The sequence below is a fragment of the Scardinius erythrophthalmus genome (genome assembly GCF_964197995.2).
Source record: "Scardinius erythrophthalmus genome assembly, chromosome: 3".
Taxonomy (NCBI): Eukaryota; Metazoa; Chordata; class Actinopteri; order Cypriniformes; family Leuciscidae; genus Scardinius; species Scardinius erythrophthalmus.
The window spans coordinates 34504515-34526882 of record NC_138223.1 but is presented as its reverse complement, the minus strand read 5'-3'; the positions used below and the strand labels follow the sequence as shown (position 1 = coordinate 34526882).

The following is a 22368-nucleotide window of genomic DNA, read 5'->3' as shown; positions in this document are numbered from 1 at the left end:
CTCTCTCTCTCTCTCTCTCTCTCTCTCTCTCTCTCTCTCTTTCTCTTTCTCTCTTTCTCTTTCTCTTTCTCTCTTTCACCATTATAATTCACACACACACAATTTGCCCCCTCTCTCCCTACAGGATTTTGATCATCACTGTCCGTGGGTTAACAACTGTATCGGCCGGAGGAATTACCGTTACTTTTTCCTGTTCCTGATCTCTTTGACGGCTCACATAATGGGCGTGTTTGGCTTCGGCCTGCTCTTCATTCTCTACCACACCCAGCAGCTGGACAGAGTGCATTCGGCTGTCACGTATCCTTTTAAACACACGTAAACATTTGTTACATTTAAAAAAAAACAAAAAAACTCACATTTGAGGAAAAATTCAGCACAGTAATCTCACTCTGTGCGGTGTCTTTAGATTGAAAGCTTTACTTGATACAATTTGTATTGTGCCTTACTTTTGCCTCCTTGACTTTTAATCAGTATGGCTGTCATGTGTGTCGCCGGGCTTTTCTTCATCCCAGTAGCAGGCCTCACTGGTTTCCATGTCGTTCTGGTGGCAAGAGGCAGGACCACCAATGAGCAGGTTGTGACATGTGCAATCATAATCTTATGCTGCCGTGTTTGGTTTTGTTTTCCTGTCAATAATCATGTTGGTGGTGGTGAACTGGGATTAAAATCCATATTAAGCAGTTTTATAATCCTACAAAATATGACCTTCTCCCAGCCCTTCTTTAGATTGTAATCTCTTAATAATCCTCTTCCCAAATCATTTTGCTGGTTTCTTTGTGCCCACCTCTCCTCCTCTTTGTGTGGACCACATGTGCACGCTTTTGTATCTTATTGTCTCACTATTTTTCTCTAGTGCCTCTCTTTTTCATCCCTTTTTATTTGCGAAATGTTACTTTTTTTATTTTTAAAACTAAAGCCAAATTTCAACTGACAAATAACTGATTATTGGTTAACTAACTAAGGTTATTGTTTAATGGTCAACTCCTTGTTTGTAGGTGACAGGGAAGTTCAGGGGAGGCGTGAACCCCTTCACAAACGGCTGCTTCAGGAACGTCTCGCACGTTCTGTGCAGCTCACAGGCACCCAGGTATGTGTTCAACTATATTCATAACTTTGAGCTGTGTTGTATTTTCTTATTAAGGTTCTAACTCAGTGTTGTATTCAGGTATCTGGGTAGAAAGAAGAAGGCTCAGACAGTGTCTGTTCAGCCTCCTTTCCTCCGACCCCAACTTACAGAGGCCCAACTGGCAGCCAAGGTGCTCGACAACGGAATCCATGGAGACCTACACCGGGTAAGGAAATAATCTCATTTTACTTATTTTCTTCAATGTTCTCTCTGCTTCTCTCCAACCTTAAAGGTAGGGTAGGCAGTGTTTTCATAAACACTTCTTGTTATACTGGTTGAAACTATATCCTCATACTGATAGCAATCAATCATAGAAGTGGTCTAAATATTTTTAAAAATTATATACTTTTGTGAAGTCTCATGACCAAAAAATGTTCGTCCAATGATAGGTTGTCCTACCTGCCTGTCAACATAAGTATTTCCATTAGGGATGCACCGAAAATTTTGAGCCGAAACCGGAAATTCTGGATGCACTTGGCCAAAAACCAAAACCAAAAATGACACTTATTTATTATTATATTATTATTATTTTATTATTTTTATTTATTTATTAATTTCGTATAATTTATTTTTTTTGTATAAATTGTATTATAAAACTTTTTAATTAAATTCAATAATTTAATGAATCTGAATTTTTTTTAAAAATCAGGCCAATAAAATAACTACACTTTTATTTCAAGTAACACAAAATTTTTACAGAAAATAGGCCTATATTAAAATAATATGAAATATCAATATATTAATATCAATATATTATTCTTCATTCAGTTCTATGCAGCAGAATCAGATTCAACAGATTTATTTTTTTAACTTTTATCAAAGTAAAGTAGTCCTACAAAGCTATTATTATCAGAGCATGTGAGCAGATAGCAGGGAGAGGATCAGTGTAGGATAGCGTCATTTTACCAGCGTTGCCCAGCACGGCTATACACACCACATTACAGAACAGTAGGGCTATTGCAAACAGAAACAAGTCCAGATAAATTTCATGTCGGCACGTTTTAGCGGACTTTGCCATTCCGGTGAGTGTGAGCGGGTACATGTGTTTGGGCCGTGAGCGACTTAGCAGAGCGCACACACACCGAGGTTGCAGCGTAACATTGCAGAACGCGCTGCAAACATGGAGTGGAGAGCACAGCATACACACACACAGCGGATCATGCTTTGAAGTTGTGCATCTTCGCAAGCGGAGTGGCTCGCAAAGTCACAAAACATGCTGAGCCAAAGTAAAACCTAAACGCTGAACATGGAGGGGCGGGGCGGCATATTTTCGGCCTTTTTTCTCTTTTGGCTAAAAACCAAAAATGCCATTTTCAGCAGCTGAAATTTCGGTGCATCCCTAATTTCCATACCTCCACACACCCTTCTCTCACAGACATCACACGACAACAGCGTGTTCCATGAGGATATGCAGAGCTGTAGACAAACAGTCACAGAGCATAGTAGTAGTTGAAAATTCAGTGCCGGTACCCAACGGTAACTTTTTTCCGGTACTTTAGGCATGTTTATCTCAATAACTGTAAAGAACCTGTAAGTCATTTATAGAAGTGCAATTAACATTATGCCAGAGCTGCCTTGGTTGCTGTCTGCAATTGTCTGTCATGTTTGTATACTGTATTATTTAACCGTAAATAGTCGGCTACTTAAGGAATTGAATTCATAATAATATATAATCATAATAACCATTTTAATAATTAAAAACAAAGTCATTTTTATGAAATGTTTTGTTTTCCCACTAATTCTTTGTTGTGTATTTTCTGGTAATCAAATGAAGACATAAAACATTAATTTAATTTATCTTTTAATCACATGAAATTAAACACTTTTTTGTCAAATAACATACTTCACAACTGAGCTTTATACTGTTCAAATTAAAACATGGAAGAAATATTTTTATTATTCCTTAAACCAAGTTTTTATGATCATTTATTATTATTAGTGTTATTATTATTATTACATTGAGACATATAAATTCTACTGTACAAAAGTAATATATTTGTCAAGTTAAACCAAACTTTTATTTTGATGGGTTGCCTTGAAGACCTTTGAATTTCTGTGTGTTTATGATATGAGAATAGTTTTTCTCAAATGAAACTGTAAAATGCTGATGAAGTGACTCTCAGAGCGGCTCTGGAGCTGAAGTTCATGCATTCATGTCCTCATATAGTGAAAGAGCGCGAGCATCACGCATGCTTTTGTGTGTGTGTGTGTGTGGTAAATGAAACAGCGCGTCTGCACCATTCATTCACACAGGGACACACAGAAAATGCAGGATTCATATTTAAATAGGCCGATGCATTCTGAGGTACCGTAATTTGGCACCGATTGATTTCATGTGAATCGGTATTATGTAATTCTGTCTGTTCCCTTAAAAGTACGGTTCGATTACCAACCTCACCGTACTCTGAGCTCGGAATAATGCGTTTCAGAAGTCAGAGCTCTAAGTTGTTCACGTTCATTATTATTGTAATGTTCTGTGCTTTGAGACATGAGGTAATTTAACACGGCCTCGTGAACCTTTGTAGAGTCTGCTTTTGCTGTGCATGTTCATGTGTTTTGGAGGAGGCATGGCTTTGGAGAGCGCATTGAAGGGAGGGTTGGATCTTTTGCTTTCAAAGCTAGCATGCTATTGCTAGCCTCTCAGAAATTGCCTACCCTACCTTATATCAGGGAATTTTTTTATTGAATTTTCCAGGCCTGAAATAGCCATGGAAACTAATGAAATCATACTCTTATACAGGGCAAAAAGCTGCTTGCAAGCAATAATGATGGCCAATTTTGTCCAAAGTTGTTCTTTTTATTAAATTGGTCAAACAGAATCACATTGTTCTAAATGACTCCGGAATACTTGATTTTATTTATTTTTTTATTTTTTTAAATCCTTATCCAGTAACTGGATAGGCCATGGAAATGTTTTAAAACCTTGTACAAGCTGAGGCCATAAGCGTTACCTCTGCCTTTTAGATGCAGATGTTCCTGTCGCCTCCCAAATCCCTAGGTCAGAGAGTGCACTACTAGACTATTTTGCAAACAACTGGCTCCAATTCCCGCTCTCTGGCAGATGAAGCTAAAAAATATCTGTATGTGCCATTTACCATGTGATTGAGGATGGCTGACACAGACAGGCTTGCATTAATATGGCTGAAATGTAGACCGGCTTTTAAACTGTCAAAAATACTTTCTTGTTCCATAATGAAAGGTTGTGTTCTGAAATGTATCTTGATTTATTTTCTTGAAGAACTATAGGAACTTTCTATCTGTTTGGAGCACTTTATTACAGGGTTTTGACCATTTTTAACATTGTAACCTGGAGTTATGAGGAAAATGTGTTTGCTTTTTGGCAATACATGGATTTCTGCATTAATGATTTCTAAAATGAGAGGCTCAACTTGTAGCTTGCTGAGTTGTAAGCACTGATAGCAAGTGGGAGGACGAAGGTACCATGTGGCAGAGATGAATTTGCTCCACTGTGCAGAAACGGAAGGAACCAATTAAAAGAGATGTGCATTCACTTTTCAGAAGTCCTGGTCTTATATCTCTGATAAGGTTGCTGAATCTTTTGGAGGTGTGTCTGCTGCAACTAGTAACCTCATGGAAAGTTGGCACGACAAATGGTCCAGAGACTAAAGTGTGTTCATGTTTCCACCCAGCAACATGTTGAACTATACCAAATAGGGTTGCATGGTATACCAATACAAAGTAATAGGGTTAGATATTTACAATATAAAATTAATCAAATTTCGTTACCCGACCAGTACAGTGCACAGTTTGGCAGTTCAGGCAATGCAACTTTGAAACATAAATGTTTGGGATTCACTGAATATGTTACAAAAACTAGTATGAATAATTGCATTACACATACATTAATTAGAACATGACTTGATAAAAAAAAAAAAAACTGCTGTTGTTAGCAGTAGTGAAGTACTAGAAGGTGATATCTTCCCAAAAATTCTGTATCAATCTGACCCTAGTGCCAAATCAATGGCCTCAACGTAAAAAGTGACGTGGTTCATAGAAGACTTCATACTCTAAAATCCCCCTAATCTTGAACCTTTTTCTTCAGCATGATGAAAAGCATTGCAGAATACATTGGCTACATTTCCATTTGTTTTATATTAGATTTAGATATAACCTCAATAACCATTTTCTTTTAGTGACTTTGGAATTAAGGAAGGAGTTGTACTTCTAATCAATGTTCGGATGCTGAATCGGGGTCCTTGCTTTTACATTTAGTGTGTTACCTGCTGTTGTGTCTGTTTCTTTTATTTAATTAACCACTGGTGCTTTATCCTTTCTCTTGCGATATTTCAGTCTAAGAGCAGTTTGGAGATGATGGAGAGTCAATCTGCTGACGCCGAGCCTCCGCCTCCACCTAAACCAGAGCTCAGATACCCTGGGCTGTCACGAGGACCTGCCGGACACCCTGAGGGTTAGAGCCAACCAGCATGACAAACTATAATATCATTCTGATTGATTATCCTTCAAACATTTATCTTTTCTGCCTTATTTGTTAAGTTCTTTTAGCTAATTTTTTAAACTTCAGATTACATTTTCAAAGTCACCATTTGACTTGCATTCAATAGAGTGTATTAAAGGTTTCAGAATGTCTCTGCAATAATGTCATAATTGTATTTTCATGCTGAATTGTGGTTATATTTAGCCATTTAGGAATAAATAATTAGTATTTGGAATGGATTTTAAGATTGCAAGTACCTGTTGGAATGCTTGTTTAATTAACTTAATGTGTTCCTAAAATGTGTTTAAAACTCTGAATCTGATTTCTCATGGACCTTTTTTAACTTTTTTTGTTTGCAGAGAGCAGTCTGTTGAATAAAGCTCCACCCACCCCCACCATGTTCAAGTACAGACCCACCTACAGCAGCCCGGGCAAGAACCACACTGCTCTTACACATGCATATGCCAACCAGGTAACTTTTCCGTGTTGGATGTATGTATTGTTTATCCAAAGTGTATTTATTCACAGTCGGTGGTGGTGGTGGTGATGATTCACTGCATTTCATTTGTTGATGCGACGTCATTCACATTCTTTTGCATGACCGTTATTATTTCCATTATACCGCATATTTTAAGCCTTTCTTTTTCCTCTAACATTTTATTCAATCCATTATATTGTTTTTTCCCCTTCGTTTTGGTTGACTCAGTGGCTTTCAGTTGAACAGTATCAGTAAGTTTACACTGTACTTCATTGTTTGTGTGTCCGTGTGTGTGTGTGTGTTATTGTTAATGTTCCTCTCCTTTCTCTAATACTTGTCTTTTTGTACACATCAATTAATTTTTATAAATGCAGCTTTTCAATGTTGCTAATTTTCTATTTAATTATTGCATTTTGATTCTCCAACTAGTTTATCATCATATTAGGGATTTCATATCTCTAGGGTTATATTGTATAAAGATGGTGTCTTTACAAAAAGACCATTCTACTTTCTCAAAAGCCCACAGCATACAAAATATTTGGCACAGACAAATATTGCCTTTCTGAAACAAAATAATAAATGTAATCTGTCCCATTTGTGTGATTAAACTCAAGTGTTAATAAAGCCAACACAAACAACCCATCTGTCCTCCCAGAGTGGCTATGCAAAACGTTTTGCTGGTTTTAGCTCTGAGGGTGTGTCAGTTTTGGCTCTGTGGTTTTGGATTAAGATAGATCAGATAAGAAACACACTATGTGATGTGAATTTAATTGATTCTGAAAGACAGAGGCCTCATGAATAAACATTTACTGTGAGCTTCCATTCTAAAAGTTTGTGCGCACATAGTTTAGATTTATAAAATAGTATTTATGCTGTTGGCTTCCTTTCAATTCATGAGCTGTAATTAGGTGAGTAGCGGTATACCGGAACTGATGATAACAGTGATGCATATAAAAATTCAATATTGATATTGTGTTAATACTACACGTATGATAATATCGTAAATAATCCAGGGCCAGTAACTGGTAGACACTCCGATATAGCAGCTAGACACCGGCAAATTAAGGAAAGTGTTGGGATTTTTTGGGATTCTGTAAAAAAGACAGGATGATAGACAGTAAACTGTAAATTATTTTGTACGCTTTTGTATGTTTACAAACTCTCTCTCCGCCTCCTTACTTCGAGTGCAATTAATTGACCAAAATTAATTGGCCACTTAGACTTTTATCATTCTGCTGGGAAGAAATATCACAATTCCAAAGTTCTATTTTTGGTTGAGCATTTAGTCGCAAAACAAACTAGATATTAATGTGCAGAACTACATTATGTTCTGTGAAATAATATACCTGCGAGTTAAATGGATAAAAAATATCCACAGTCACTCAGGTCTACAATCAAAAAAACCAACCGGGTAAATGTCAAACTTGCTTGTATCTTACCTTTTATACATGAGGCCTCAGGACTTATTCCCCTGCCAGTAGATGTTGTGATCTTTTGACTTTTTATGGTTGCTCATGTGGTGTGCCTTGTTGAAACAAAAGGCAAAAATGACATACACAGTGCTCTGCCCTTAGTGCTTCCAAGTTCGTTGCCAATACTTCAGTGTTCCCTGCCTTTCCAAGCTTAGCCTCTCTGTCTGTCGTATCCTGTAATGCTGGCTCTTTATTATAGCTATAGAAAACACTTTACCAAATCATCTGTCCCCAGTGGCCCACATGATCCTTACAATGGAGTTTGTCCTTTACCTCCCATTGAATTTGGCTTTCAGATTTCTCTTGTAACTTTATAAACTCTTCTGCTTCCTGTCTCTCTCTCGCTCTCTCTGTAGATGAGTCGTGGGGACAGTCTTAAAGAGTCCTCTTCCTCTCTCCTCCAGTCCAGTCAGCAGCCAGGCTATCGCTCCGAACCCAGTCTGGATGGGTGTGAGGTGGGCGGAGCGGAGCGTAGCGGGGCCGAGCGAACAGGTGGGGGCCCTGGAGGACCTCCAGCCTCAGGGATCCCTGGATACTCCCTAGGAGGGCGCTCGTACCCCTCCTTCTCTGATCCTACGGTGCTCGCCGGAGGGGCCTCACGGTCCTCCAGTGTTCGCTCTTCCCACAATGCCCCACCATCTGAGGCTACCACCTCCACCAGCTACAAAAGCTTAGCCAATCAGACGCCACCACCGGCTCCTCGGAACGGCAGTCTTTCGTACGATAGTCTGCTCACACCTTCCGAAAGCCCAGAATTTGAATCAGCGGCACCAGAGATGACGCCAGGGCGACCGCGCGCGCCAGTAGTTGGATACAGTTCGCCCTTCCTGTCAGCACAGATCGCTCAGCAACGGGAGGCTGAACTCCACCAGCCATCTGCCTCTAGCGCCGTCCTCCTCGCCTCCCCGCAGCATGCCGTCTATCTACGTGGCTCCACTGCTTCCCCTCCCGCTCCGCCTGAACGCGAGCGAGAACGCCTGCTGCACGACTCGCAACCGCACCATCATCACCACCACCACCATCACCACCACCACCATCGGCCGCCTCGCTTTTCTCGACCCCCTCTGCTCTCTGACTCGGGCCCGTCTCAGCCCTCGTATCCATACCGCACTCGCTCCACTGACACGCCCCTGCCGCCCACCACCCACCCTCCACGCTCGCCACACCCCCCGCCACTGGGGAAGTCCCTGTCTTACTCTAGCGCTGCCGCTGCAGAGATGCAGTACCGCCTGGTCCGCAAAGCCTCGGCCTCGGTCGGGGGAGGGGGCATACAGGCGCCAAAGTGAGTAACTCCCCCACAACCTTACGACGCTCTGCGCAGCACTGCCTCCTTCCTCCTACTCTTCCTCCTCCTCCTCCCAGACTCCTGTGAGTGTATCTCTTTCACTTCTTTCTTCCTTCATCTTTATCCCACTAGTCTAAACTCGTTCTGTCTACGAAGCTCCTCAGTAATTTTATGCTCTCATTAGTGATAATCTGTTGCTTTCTGCTACTTTGTTCTTTGTGTTGAACGTATGTGAATCAAAATGGCCAAAGTATTAAAACAGCATAAAAATCTATTATTTTTAGTTAATCGTTAATTGGTAATTAAATGGTTAAAGGGATAGTTCACCCAAAAATGAAAATTAGCCCATGATTTACTCATGCCGAAGCCATCCTTGGTGTATATTAGGGGTGGGGGGAAAATTTGATTCTTAGATGCATCGGGATGCGGACGTGGACGATTCTGAATCGATTCACAAATGTCAGAAATCGATTTTCAAAAATAAAAAAAGTTTCTTTCTAATAATGCAATATTGATGGAACGCAAAAGGCGGACCTCTGAAGGGCGGAAGTGGAGTGCCCGGCCAGTCTGTGGCGTGCGCATAACAAAAACGCATGATGGCTGAGCGTGAAATCCGAACGGCACCCTCTTCGTTAAAAGCTAACATATGAGAGCTGCTTTCTGTATTATTTTGTTTTCACATCAATATGCTGTAAACAGATCTGTTATATGTACGTTATACTGCCCTCCACAGTCACAGTGTGTATCAGTGCAGTGCCAGTCACAAAAAGTTACATTTTGACTGTGCTCTCTGCAGATGTTCATTTACTTTTTTTGTATAAGCTGTTTTTGGTTGTGGTATACAGCAACAATTTGAAGTCATGCGTCTTAGACTCTTTATTATTTATTTGTGTATAAGAGCAGCTTTGTATGTTTCATTTTTTGTCTGAAGGATTATATTGCTCATTGCACATAACAGGAGGATGTTGATCAGAAGTCTATTCAGAATATGCTGAAGTTTGTATTCATTGACTACTAGTATGCTGCTAGTACAGGCACACAATGCTTTGCTTAAGAAGGCCTTTATTAACCCCTCGGAGCCGTTTGGGACACTTTTATGATGGAAAGATGCACTTGTATGGACTTAAAAAAAAAAATTGTGCCCATTCACTCCCATTATAAAGCTTGGAAGAGCCAGAACATTTTTTTAATGTAACTCCGATTGTATTCATCTGAAAGAAGAATGTCATAAACGCCTAGGATGGATTCAGAGTAAATCAGGGGATAATATTCATTTTTGGGTGAACTATCCCATTAAGGGGCTTTTTAAATGTATTATTAAATTATTGTGTTGCACTTTCTTTTTTTTTTTAATATGTTTTTTTTTTAAATGTACATAATAATACTAAAGGAATTTAATTTAAAACACTCATTAACCATTTAATTTTAAATGCCCTGTTAACCAGTGCAGTTTTTAAATTGTCATCAATGTCAAGGGCCCTACACACCGGGACGAATATCGGCGCGCGTTATTCGCCAGCGTTTTTCAACACGTTTTTTGTGTTCACACCCAAGCGATTTTCGCTGACGATGAGCCGAGTGAACATGCAAATTCATTCCCTGACATTAGATGGCGCTTAATGCAAAACAGAAACCACTCCATAACAGTTCTCTTTTATCAAGATTTTTGTAGTCTCTGTCGCGTTTGTCATATAGTTCTTTATGTTCCGACACCAACAAGACCAGCAGCTCTACAATCATCTTGCCTTGCATCTTCCTCGTCTTATTTCTTCCCGGCAGTGTAGACGCTACTTGGTGTATTACTTCTTCGCCGTTACGTATGTGTGCTCGGCAAGACCGTTTTGTGTTTGAGCGCCCCCAAGTTGTGTTTTACTGTAACTTCAGAAGCTCCAGACACGTGAGCAAAAGCGGCAATCTCATTGGTCGGATAGTTTTTGACGCGGTGCGTCAAACCAAAAAAAACGAACCCGAGGCGTTTTTAAAAAAATGACGCTTTTACGCGTGGCGTTTTTCGTGTCGGTGTGCACACTCACATTGGCGCCCTTTGTTTAGTCAAGAGGCGTTAAACGTCGGCGAATATCGCGCGCGAAATTCGTCCCGGTGTGAACAGGCCTTAAAGGGTCGTACACACCGGGACGAATATTGCCGTGCGTTATTCGCCAGCGTTTTTCAACGCATTTTTTGTGTTCACACCCAAGCGATTTTCGCTGACGATGAGCCGAGTGAACATGCAAATTCATTCCCTGACATTAGATGGCGCTTAATGTAAAACAGAAATACCCTGGTACACAAGGTGGCATTGCGCAGCTTTACGCTTCTGACACTCGCTTGTCACTCAGAAGAAGAGAGCAAGTCATGTCGCGTTTGTCATATAGTTCTTTATGTTCCGACACCAACGAGACCAGCAGCTCTACAATCATCTTGCCTTGCATCTTCCTCGTCTTATTTCTTCCCGGCAGTGTAGACGCTACTTGGTGTATTACTTCTTCGCCGTTACGTATGTGTGCTCGGCAAGACCGTTTTGTGTTTGAGCGCCCCCAAGTTGTGTTTTACTGTAACTTCAGAAGCTCCAGACACGTGAGCAAAAGCGGCAATCTCATTGGTCGGATAGTTTTTGACGCGGTGCGTCAAACCAAAAAAAACGAACCCGAGGCGTTTTTAAAAAAATGACGCTTTTACGCGTGGCGTTTTTCGTGTCGGTGTGCACACTCACATTGGCGCCCTTTGTTTAGTCAAGAGGCGTTAAACGTCGGCGAATATCGCGCGCGAAATTCGTCCCGGTGTGAACAGGCCTTAAAGGGTCGTACACACCGGGACGAATATTGCCGTGCGTTATTCGCCAGCGTTTTTCAACGCATTTTTTGTGTTCACACCCAAGCGATTTTCGCTGACGATGAGCCGAGTGAACATGCAAATTCATTCCCTGACATTAGATGGCGCTTAATGTAAAACAGAAATACCCTGGTACACAAGGTGGCATTGCGCAGCTTTACGCTTCTGACACTCGCTTGTCACTCAGAAGAAGAGAGCAAGTCATGTCGCGTTTGTCATATAGTTCTTTATGTTCCGACACCAACGAGACCAGCAGCTCTACAATCATCTTGCCTTGCATCTTCCTCGTCTTATTTCTTCCCGGCAGTGTAGACGCTACTTGGTGTATATCTTCTTCGCCGTTAGGTATGTGTGCTCGGCAAGACCGTTTTGTGTTTGAGCGCCCCCAAGTTGTGTTTTACTGTAACTTCAGAAGCTCCAGACACATGAACAAAAGCGCCAATCTCATTGGTCGGATAGTTTTTGACGCGGCGCGTCAAACCAAAAAAACGAACCCGAGGCGTTTTTTAAAAAATTACGCTTTTACGCGTGCCGTTTTTCGCGCCGGTGTGCACACTCACATTGGCGCCCTTTGTTTAGTCACGAGGCGTTAAACGTCGGCGAATATCGTGCGCGAAATTCGTCCCGGTGTGAACAGGCCTTCATTGCCATAGAAACCGATGTAGACATTCTGGAGAGTGAAAGAGCGCCACGGGACAGGCAAATCAGATCCGAACAGTTGCGATACACCTTGCTATATTTACATGGACACCTTTCGTTTCAATCGGAATGAATTCATTACGATTAATGAATCTGAACGTAGTGTTTTCATGAACGCTAAATAAAGTGATTGGGTTGATATGCGTGTTATTTCACAAGCTTCACACTACAGAGTTTCCCGCGGTTTGCACATACTATTCTTCTACATTGCTTCTTTTCTTTGTTTTAAAGAGCAGATTTAATATTTATGTGTTTTGGGTCCTGATTAGGAGACAACGAACTCATGAACCGTCGTGTCGTGCTGTTATATTTATCAAGCAGTAAAAACGCCTCTTCCCGCGCCCAAAACAAGCCGTCTGTGAATGAGAGTGTGAAGTGAGGACTGATGGGACAACGCTGTCCTGCAGCACTTCACAGACAATGAGTGCTAGGAGAATTTTTAGAATGACACGACAATCATTTATGACACTTCATTCAAAACAACAACAGCTCGTTCCATACGTCATTACGCCATTTCTACGTCATTGCACATGCGGAGCAATTTCTAGTTTCGGTTTTCAATCTGATCAAGTGTTTACATGTCCTTTTGATCAGATTATAAAAGGTCTACTTCCAATCCAATCGAAATTTCATTCGGATCGAACTCAATCGGTTGGTGTTTAAATGAAGGCTTTTCAGTCCGATTGGGCCGACAATTTGGTTGCATGTAAGCGTAGTCAGTGTGGACAGTCAATAATTTAGATCAGATTCCAATCGGATACACAAATAATCGGATTTGGACTGACAGAATGTGACTAACGTCATGAATGAGTGAGCCGGTTCAGACTAATGTATGAATGTATAAAATACAGTAATGCCTCTGTTGTCTCATATACCTTAAGTTCAGTGTCTTGGCAAGATGCCATGGTAAACATGAGCAGAAACAAATAAAGCGCGTCTGTGTGGAAAGAGCGGATAGAAAACTAGAAGTCTCCTGACATTATGCTGCTGCTTATGAAGATAAACTGGATATTGTCTACACTAGAATAATCAGACCCAATTTCCTCACTGGCAAAATGACTAAATGGATAGATCCGAGCCAGACAGAAAGCTTCATCTCTCTGCTCATTATAGAGGTCTGGAAAGCCTGCTTTGCTTGGTTATTAGTCAGCATTTTAAAGGCAACAAAATTGACCTGGTCTCCACTAAGAAGCAGAGAATGAATCTTCTTTACGGGAAACATTGTTGCTCAGAATGAAGGAGAGAACTAAATTAACCAATCCAAGTTGACATTTATAAATTGTTATTAGGAAACAAACCAAGGGCCAGACAATGAGCCCTCATTATTAACAGACATTTCAGTGGCATCCTGACAGCAAAGCTGATGGTTATAATAAACCTGCAGTGCTTCAGTGCTTGAGAGAATGCTTTCCTTTCCAAATTGTGCGTCAGAGAAATTGAAATTCACTGGCAGGCAAGGCTGGATTTGCCATTTCAGCTAAACTATTTTTACCGCCGTTTTTCACTCTTTGTTTTCTGAACTGATACCTATTCTGGGAGGCTTTTTAACTGGCTTTTTTCTCATACATTTTTTTTTTTCTCACAGCTACAGGAATATGAAATAACTGGCTTCCTGTGGTGCAGTTCTGTGCCGAGTTATTTCAGTTCTTTCTTATGTGTTGTGATTTTACTTTTGATTGTAATTGTATTGTAATTTTTTTACTGTGGTAGTGAAACTTTCAAATGACATCACTCTAAAACAACACATTTCACATCAAGATTCTTCATTTGAATGCAAGCTAAAGGACATAGTCATATCTTTACTCTCAAAAACACTACCGTTCAAATGTTTGGGGTCGGTACGAAGTCTCTTATTCTCACCAAGGCGGCAATTTATTTTTTATTTTTTACGTAAAAATGAGTAATATTGTGAAATATTATTACAATTTAAAATAACGATTTTCTATTTTAATATATTTTAGAATGTAACTTATTCCTGTGATGGCAAAGCTAATATGCTAATGTTTTTTTTGGAACTGTGATACATTTTAGGATTCTTTGAGGAATTGAAAGTTTAAAAGTATTGATTTGAAATAAATCTTTTGTAACATTATGCATCTTTACTGTCACTTTTGATCAATTTAATGCATCCTTGCTGAATAAAAGTATTAAAACTTTATGATCCCAAACTTTTGAACAGTAGTGTAAAAATGTACATAATGTAAATCCTTCTCTAATTTCCCAGTTTCTCTCTGTTTCCTTGGTTTAGGGACGAGATTCAGATGAAGTCATATAGCCGGACAAACGGGCAGCCGAAACCACCTTTCACCCCCTCGTCCCCCTCTCATCCTGTCAGCGTGTCGACTCGCCCAGGTCAGGCATATTCCAGTGCTGGCTCTTCTCAGAGCCCCGCTCACAAGCCTGGAGGTGGGGTGAAGAAGGTGACGGGCGTTGGAGGGACCACTTATGAGATATCGGTGTGAGAGAGCGGCTGTTTTTACTGGTGTTGGGACTCTTTTTCTTCACCAACATAGTGGAGAAAATCACGTGTGGCAGACTCATTGGTGCCCGTTGGAAAGATATGGATTTTTTTCAAAATGGAAATCAATGCTGACCAGCAGGTTTTGGTTGGATATATGACAAGTAGGAGGAGGAGGAGGAGGATCATGGGGGGTCTTTCAAGCCATGACATAATAGGACTTCAAGACTCCTCATCAGTAAGGAGCTGTAACACACAACTGGTGTGACGGCAAAGGACCGGATTGCCTTTAAAATGTTTCAGAAAAAAAAAAAAGATTTTTATCCGACATAAATGTGTAAATTGTTCTGTATAGAGAAAAATGGTCACCGTTTTTTTTTTTTTTTTTTTTTTTTCAAAGAGTGGAATTACATTTTTTTACGAAAGGGGACCTGTGGCATTCAGTAGCCATTTCAGACCACTGTGATTGGCATGCGATAATGTATCCAATCAGCACCAGGGAAGCAAAACGGTAGAAAAGATAAAGAAATGGACTAATGCATTATTTAAATGACAGCAGCCTTTTCAAATTAGTGTTTTCAGAGTAATGGCCTTGGAAATTCAAGGAAGAAATATGTTTTTATTTAATTTTCAAAGTGTTATTTTATATGAATTTATAAATGGTTATTGATAAGATCAAAATGGTTTTTTTTTTTTTCTACAAAGGCTGATATTTGTTCTCTATGAACTTTAATCGTATAGAGGGATGAAGAGCTGGTGACACTCTAGATCAGTCAGAGGGTTGCTCGTAGCATAAAAATGCATTTGACATTGCGATCTGTGGGACATATTTTAAATTTTATCCTGTAAGCATTGATTGTCTGCCTCTTAGGTATGATTTTTTTATTATTATTATTGTTTTATTAATACATGAGAGGCAAATCTCACTGGTGGCCTTAACTAGCCAGCCATGTAGGATTTAAAGCCTTCTTCTCACAGTGCCACCGAACGCTGGGTAACCATATCAGTGCCCTCTGATTGGACGGCAGTTGAGCCAGTCAGAGGAAGTTAGCTGTCGTTATGATTCAGTGAAAGCCTTTTATTTTGAATTATTTAATTCTTACCTAGTACATTCAAAAAGATTGTGACATTTTGCAGGACTCATTTCAATCATCGTCTGTCTTGTCAGGTGTATTGATCAATATTTAGATCAGGGCTGACCAATCAGAACAGAAGTTATTTGCTGGCTGATACAAAAGCCAATGAATACACTTCTAGGAATATTTTGGATCAAAAGATGGACTGAGGGAAAGAAAGAAAGAAAGAAAGAAAAGAACGTGTACTGTATAGTTCAGTGTGAGTGAGCATGGTTGTGAATGTGTATGGGTGTGTGTGTGTGTGAGCATTGGTAATAAACTCTTTATAAATCAGTTGTGCCTTTGTGCATTGCCTCTTTTTGTAATGCATAAACTTTGGAAATGTATACACCATTTATGTCCATGAATGTTTTTTTTCTGTCCAGTCTCAAATCTGTGAAAGCATGTAGACATCAGAAAAATGGTCTATAAAATATTTTGCCACCTCATTACAGACGTTTGAGAGGCGCTAAAAATTGTTAGTGGATGTGCTCTTATTTGTGTAATGACAGCTGACAGAGAAATATATTATACTCAACTAAATGTATACAGAGGCCTTCAAAATTAGAACAAAAGGTATTTGGACACTTTCAGGTTGGGAAATGTCCCATTAATGTGACGAATGACACCTGTGGTTCCTCTGTTCTGAAAGAATGTCTAGCATTATTTGTTTGCAGATGCAACTTTAATGTATATTTTTGGTAGCCACTGCTACCAAATGCTGCAATGTTTAAATTCCATGTCAAATTGAGTGATTTAGATGTGCTTGGTTCAGCAAATGGTCCAAAATCTCCCTGGTTTTTCTGTTGAGTCGGAATTTAAAGCAACTGGATAAAATGTACAAGCTACACAAAACAGGGCGTGAAGAACAAAGTGTTTTATTGGAATGGCAAAAAAAAAAAACTTTCCATCCACAACCCACTCAAAGCACTTGGTCATCTTTCAATCATCAATTCATTAAAGATTAGTGAAAATCAACAATTGTTTATTCAATAGTGCACTTAATATTCCTCCTTTTTGTAAGGAAATTGATGGCAAAACTCTACACACACTGAAAACAAGTTTCCAACAGTAATGACTGGAAAAGGTTAAAACATGAAGTCTGCCTGCAGCTTTCTTCAGTGTTTAAAGTAATAATAAAAATGTTAAAAGCTTCTGCCAAAGAAATGTTTTATATAAACTTAAATAACTTAAGACATCAACAGCAGTATTCAGTCTGAAAATAAATGTGTAACTGGGTCTCAATGTCAAAGGTAACCACATTTTGCAGAATATTATCTTGAGATCTCACTCTTAGTTTTTTAATTTGTAAAATGACATGAACTGTTTGCATAAAAGACCCTCCCTTTTTAGATCACTGAATGCAATCTGGTAGTCAGTACCATACAAACAAGCTACGTCTCAGAAAAGTAGTTAAAAAAAACTGAAAATAAGAATACTAAGAGTGTCAAATGTATGGAAGGATTACCAATACAGTAAAAAAAAGAACTGATAAAGTTTGTTCCCCAATATGTGATGCATATGCAACACAAAATAACCCCTTACTAATGATCACTTCACAATTATCAACCATATTAGAGGTAGAAGTCCAACGTTTAATTATGTTTAACTCGATTAAAACAACACAGCGGACAGAGATCGAATATCAATGTCCCAAATGACGTTGTTTGGACACCTGCATCTACTGTATCCAGTATATCGACGATTATGAAGTTTAATTAATGTATTAGGATTTACTATATTATTGGACTGTTTTTGCAATTAACTAATACGTTATACAAAAAGAAATAAACAATCATTCTGCTTATAACTACATACAAACTCTCTCTCTCTCTCTCTCTCTGCATACTGAACATTAGCACAATCTGGTCCAGTCCCATAGTGATTGACAGTGCTCTTCAGCAATGTGCGCTTTCTATTTGTCCTTCTTGCTCTCTGTGTCCATCGCAGTGATGGTCTCGGTCTCCGGTTCCTCCTCTTCAGGCACAGGGGAAAATACAGATTCATTTGGCCTCTCGGATTTCTCTCCTTTGGTCTTACCGAGCTTCTTAAACTTCTGATACAACTCGTTGAGGTTAAACTCTCGGATGATATTTTCCTAGAAAGAAAAAAAAACACACACATTTCTCTGTGTTGTGTAGAAAACATACAGGCTTTTGAGATTTCTTAAGTGTTTGAAGGATGTTTCTAACAAAGCCTAAATTTCTTCTTGTTTGAGAAGCAGTTTCACTCAGATATGCATCACAGGAAAGACCATTGCAGCTTCCGTTTCATGCCGACTTTAAGCCTCACCTCTGTGAATGTCCAAGACACTGCGCGTCCCTTCTTGTCCACCTGAGGGCGCCGCATCACTTCCTTTCCCCCCTGGAAGAGCACAAGAGAGGGCAGCTGCTTTGACAGAGGAGAGGTGCTGACCCTATACCTAAGGGGAGGGGGAAGAAACACAGGATATTGTCACAGTCTGTGTACCATAGTATGACGAGAAACAGTGGGACACAAACGCATCTTACTTCTTGGACACTTCACTGTAACGACCAATGTCCACTTTGCCAAATTTCAGTCCAGCGCAGTTGTACCTGAGTGAGAGAGATGGGTTAATCGTCTCCATTCATAATATTTCAATTCATTAAATATTTATTTATATTTATATATCATTAAACATTCATATTTAAAACTGATGAGCAGCAGGACGTAAACTACGATTCAAAAGTTTGGGGTATTTTTTTATAAATATTTTTGAGAAGTCTTAAGGCCTGTTCACACCGGGATGAAATTCACGCGCGATATTCGCCGACGTTTAACGCCTCGTGACTAAACAAAGGGCGCCAATGTGAGTGTGAACACCGACGCGAAAAACGCCACATGCAAAAGCGTAATTTTTTTAAAGGGGGGGTGAAATGCTCATTTTCACTCAATCACCTGTTAATCTTGAGTACCTATAGAGTAGTATTGCATCCTTCATATCTCCAAAAAGTCTTTAGTTTTATTAGTTTCTTTAGTTTAAAGATAGGCTGTACCGAGTCTTTCCGAAAAAACCCGAGCGTCTGGAGGCGGGCCGTGTGGGCGAAGCCAGAGCCATAGAGAGAATCCGATCTGGGCTTTGTTTATATAACATTCATCGTCGAAATGCAGGGAACAAACAGTCTACACAACTACACAACAATCTGCATCCACTGTTCCTAACGCTGGGTTCTTTGGGAAGCTTTCCCTCACATCCAAAAACACTAGACACTATGCAGCGCTGCCGATGATTTCCTGTTGAAGCGCGTTGATGTGCGCGGTCTCGCTCTCCTCTGGTCGACGTGTGCGCGGCCGCGCTTTTCCGGGAGAAATGCTCATATAAGGAGTTCCACTTTGGTCTACGTCATTAGATCCACGGTCGAAAAAAAACCAGCCGAAACTTGTACCAACACGGAAGTAAGATGTTCGGCACAGAAATTCTCCGTTATTCGTCCAAAATATTTTTTAAAAACTTTGGCCATGTTATGCATGAGAATCCATCTCTTTAACACTGTAAACAACTCTGAATACATGAAACACCATTGTACCCCCCCTTTAAAAACGCCTCGGGTTCGTTTTTTTGGTTTGACGCGCCGCGTCAAACTATCCGACCAATGAGATTGGCGCTTTTGCTCACGTGTCTGGAGCTTCTGAAGTTACAGTAAAACACAACTTGGGGGCGCTCAAACACAAAACGGTCTTACCGAGCACACATACGTAACGGCGAAGAAGATATACGCCGAGTAGCGTCTAAACACTGCTGGGAAGAAATAAATAAGACGAGGAAGATGCAAGGCAAGATGATTGTAGAGCTGCTGGTCTTGTTGGTGTTGGAACATATAGAACTATATGACAAACGCGACAGCGACTACAAAAATCTTGATAAAAGAGAACTGTTATGGAGTGGTTTCTGTTTTACATTAAGCGCCATCTAATGTCAGGGAATGAATTTGCATGTTCACTCGGCTCATCGTCAGCGAAAATCGCTTGGGTGTGAACACAAAAAACACGTTGAAAAACGCTGGCGAATAACGCGCGCCGATATTCGTCCCGGTGTGTACGACCCTTTATTCTCACAAACTCGAAAATACAGCAAAACAGTACAATTTTGAAATATTATTACAATTTAAAGTAACTTTTCTAAGTGAATGTTGTTTTATGTGAATATGTAGTAAAATTGTATTTATTCCTGTGTTAAAGCTGAATTTTCTGCATCATTACTCCAATCTTAAGTGTCACATGATCCTTCAGAAATCAGTCTAATATGATGATTTGCTGCTCAAGAAACATGTATTATTGTGTTGAAAATGTGGGGCTTAATATTTTTGTTAAGAAAATCTGGATTCTTTGATGAACAGGAACAGCATTTATTTGAAATGGAAATCTTTTGTTACATTATAAATGTCTTTACTGTCCATTTTGATCTATTTAATGGATCCTTGATCCTCAATAAATGTGATAATTTCTTTAAAAAAAAAAAAAAGTACAGGCCTGAAACTTTTGAATGGCAGTGTATCAAGATCAATGTTCTTACTTCAAGGACAGATCAGCATAGACGGAGGCGAAAGACTGACATTCTGGTGACCAGTTAGCAAAAAACTCCACGATCCAGGTCACTCGGTGGTCCTTCTCCAGCTCCTCCTAAACACAAAAGAAAGGTGAACATCTATAGTCAGTTTCAAACAACATGTATTTGCACACTATATCCCTCAGGCTGCTGAAGTTAAAGTTCAACTATGAATGTGGCTGAAACCATTAACATTGGGTAAAAACTAAACACCCAATGGCTTATTTGCAAAGGCTAAGCTTGTTCCCTTTGATGTTTAAAGTGGGCAACTAGTATGCGATGAGAAGTCGTAGTGCAGAGTGTGCACACTTGCGAGAGACACTATGACCGAATCATTGGGAAGTGGAAACTAAAGATAAAGAAACAATAAAATACATAAAAGAATAAATAAATACCACAGGGGGGCCTCAGCAAATTTCCAAGGGGGCTGCAAGATATTTTAAAAGTATTTAAATCAATACATTATTGTTGATATATTAAAATAATCTCTAAATACTCTTAATTAAAAATGCTAAACATAAATGTAAGACATGAACTTAAATAATGCCTTTTCCCCCTCAATAACTATTGTTTTTATTGAGGAATATGCATTTCTAGACCTTCTTGAAGCACAAAACGAATCGCGGTAAATATATTTAACTCTTTCCCTGCCACAGTCATTTTTTTATTAATTTTTTTAAAGCTGCTGCCACCCACCGCCAGCATTTTTGATCATTTTCACAAAATTTTCATGGCCCCCAGAATATTTAGTTATTATATCTTATTCTAGCTTCATGCATTCTTTTTTTAATCAACACTTGAACGTCGGTGTTTCGTTAAAAAAAGCAAAATTTTGAGGAAAAAGCTGAGAAAATCACGTTTTTGCCAAAGACTACGTCTGGAATTGGATTCAGAACGGTGATCAAAACCCCTGATGCTTCCCCATCAACACCCCTAATGCTTACAAAGTCCTGTAGCTCATCCTGGGTCAATATTTCATTCCGTAACATTCGTCAGTTTTGATTTATATGCAGTTTAATGTTGATGATTGCATTATTTTTCATATGCATCTGCTTATATACGAGATCGCTTGTTGTTTCTGCTGCTATGTTTTGATCTGGAGATTCAGGACTCTTTCAGAAGAAGCGCCCCCTACAGTGTAACGGTGAAAACACGGAAAGCGGAAAATTCCGCCAATAGCAGGGAAAGAGTTAATATGTCAATACTCCCAGTTTCTGTTAAAGGCACACTATGCAAGATTTGTACCTTACTATAACAGCTTCGAAATAATTTCGATGGTAAACGAACTCGTAGGGCGAATCATCCCGATAGCAAAGCGGGGGGCAATGCAAGTTTGAGAGGTGGCGCCCCGCCAAATCTCGCAAGAATCACGACTTGCTTTACGGCACGACGTCACATACATCAACAACATATGAAGCAAACTCTATGGAAGACACTAGCATGCATTTCAGACGTGAATCGTGGCAGAGTCGACGAAGAAAGCGCGGTCGGAAGAGTGCAGAGATGGCTCTGCGTGAGTGGTATTTACGACAGTAACATTAAATACGAGTACCCCACAGTGACTCTAGGGGTCGCTGTTTGAGAAAAACAGAAACCTCATAGTGTGCCTTTAATACACCTTGAAAACAATCTGCTTTGTCATAACTACAGCAGAAATCCCAGAAATATCTTATAACTTAAATAGTCCCCCGGCTTTTAATATATTGTTCTTCTTTTTCCCATTCTGTGCAAATTTGTTTTGAGAACCAGAAGCCCATGAAGAGTGACTGAAATCATAGTATGATGTGAAATCATACTCACATCAATGGTTTTATCATTGAAATACTTGATGTATTCAGGGCCCATGTACAGAGGAGGTTTGCAGATCATCAGGAAAACTG

The 22368-nt window shown here is 39.7% G+C and overlaps 2 protein-coding genes across 3 annotated transcripts in view; one reads left to right on the top strand and one right to left on the bottom strand.

Moving 5' to 3' along the window:
• The window catches only part of zdhhc5a (zDHHC palmitoyltransferase 5a), a 25325-nt gene extending 9051 nt beyond the window's left edge, over nucleotides 1–16274 (top strand). Inside the window, exons 4-11 of one of the 2 annotated variants that reach the window (XR_014029907.1) lie at nucleotides 125–297; nucleotides 472–574; nucleotides 996–1087; nucleotides 1166–1292; nucleotides 5438–5555; nucleotides 5942–6054; nucleotides 7889–8900; nucleotides 14597–16274. Coding sequence is in view for 1 of the 2 variants with exons in the window: in XM_081361609.1 (XP_081217735.1) it covers nucleotides 125–297; nucleotides 472–574; nucleotides 996–1087; nucleotides 1166–1292; nucleotides 5438–5555; nucleotides 5942–6054; nucleotides 7889–8814; nucleotides 14597–14810 (1866 nt within the window). In the remaining variant the exon portion in view is untranslated. The remainder of the gene's footprint in view (nucleotides 1–124; nucleotides 298–471; nucleotides 575–995; nucleotides 1088–1165; nucleotides 1293–5437; nucleotides 5556–5941; nucleotides 6055–7888; nucleotides 8901–14596) is intronic. The other variant, XM_081361609.1, reaches the window with a different exon arrangement.
• A 509-nt stretch (nucleotides 16275–16783) lies between these two features.
• tmx2b (thioredoxin-related transmembrane protein 2b) overlaps nucleotides 16784–22368 on the bottom strand; it is a 7316-nt gene continuing 1731 nt past the window's right edge. The window contains exons 4-8 of the mRNA XM_081361612.1: nucleotides 22289–22365; nucleotides 20456–20562; nucleotides 18432–18497; nucleotides 18214–18343; nucleotides 16784–18019 (exon numbers count right to left, since the gene is read on the bottom strand). Of these exons, the coding sequence (XP_081217738.1) occupies nucleotides 17837–18019; nucleotides 18214–18343; nucleotides 18432–18497; nucleotides 20456–20562; nucleotides 22289–22365 (563 nt within the window). The 3' untranslated portion in view covers nucleotides 16784–17836. The remainder of the gene's footprint in view (nucleotides 18020–18213; nucleotides 18344–18431; nucleotides 18498–20455; nucleotides 20563–22288; nucleotides 22366–22368) is intronic.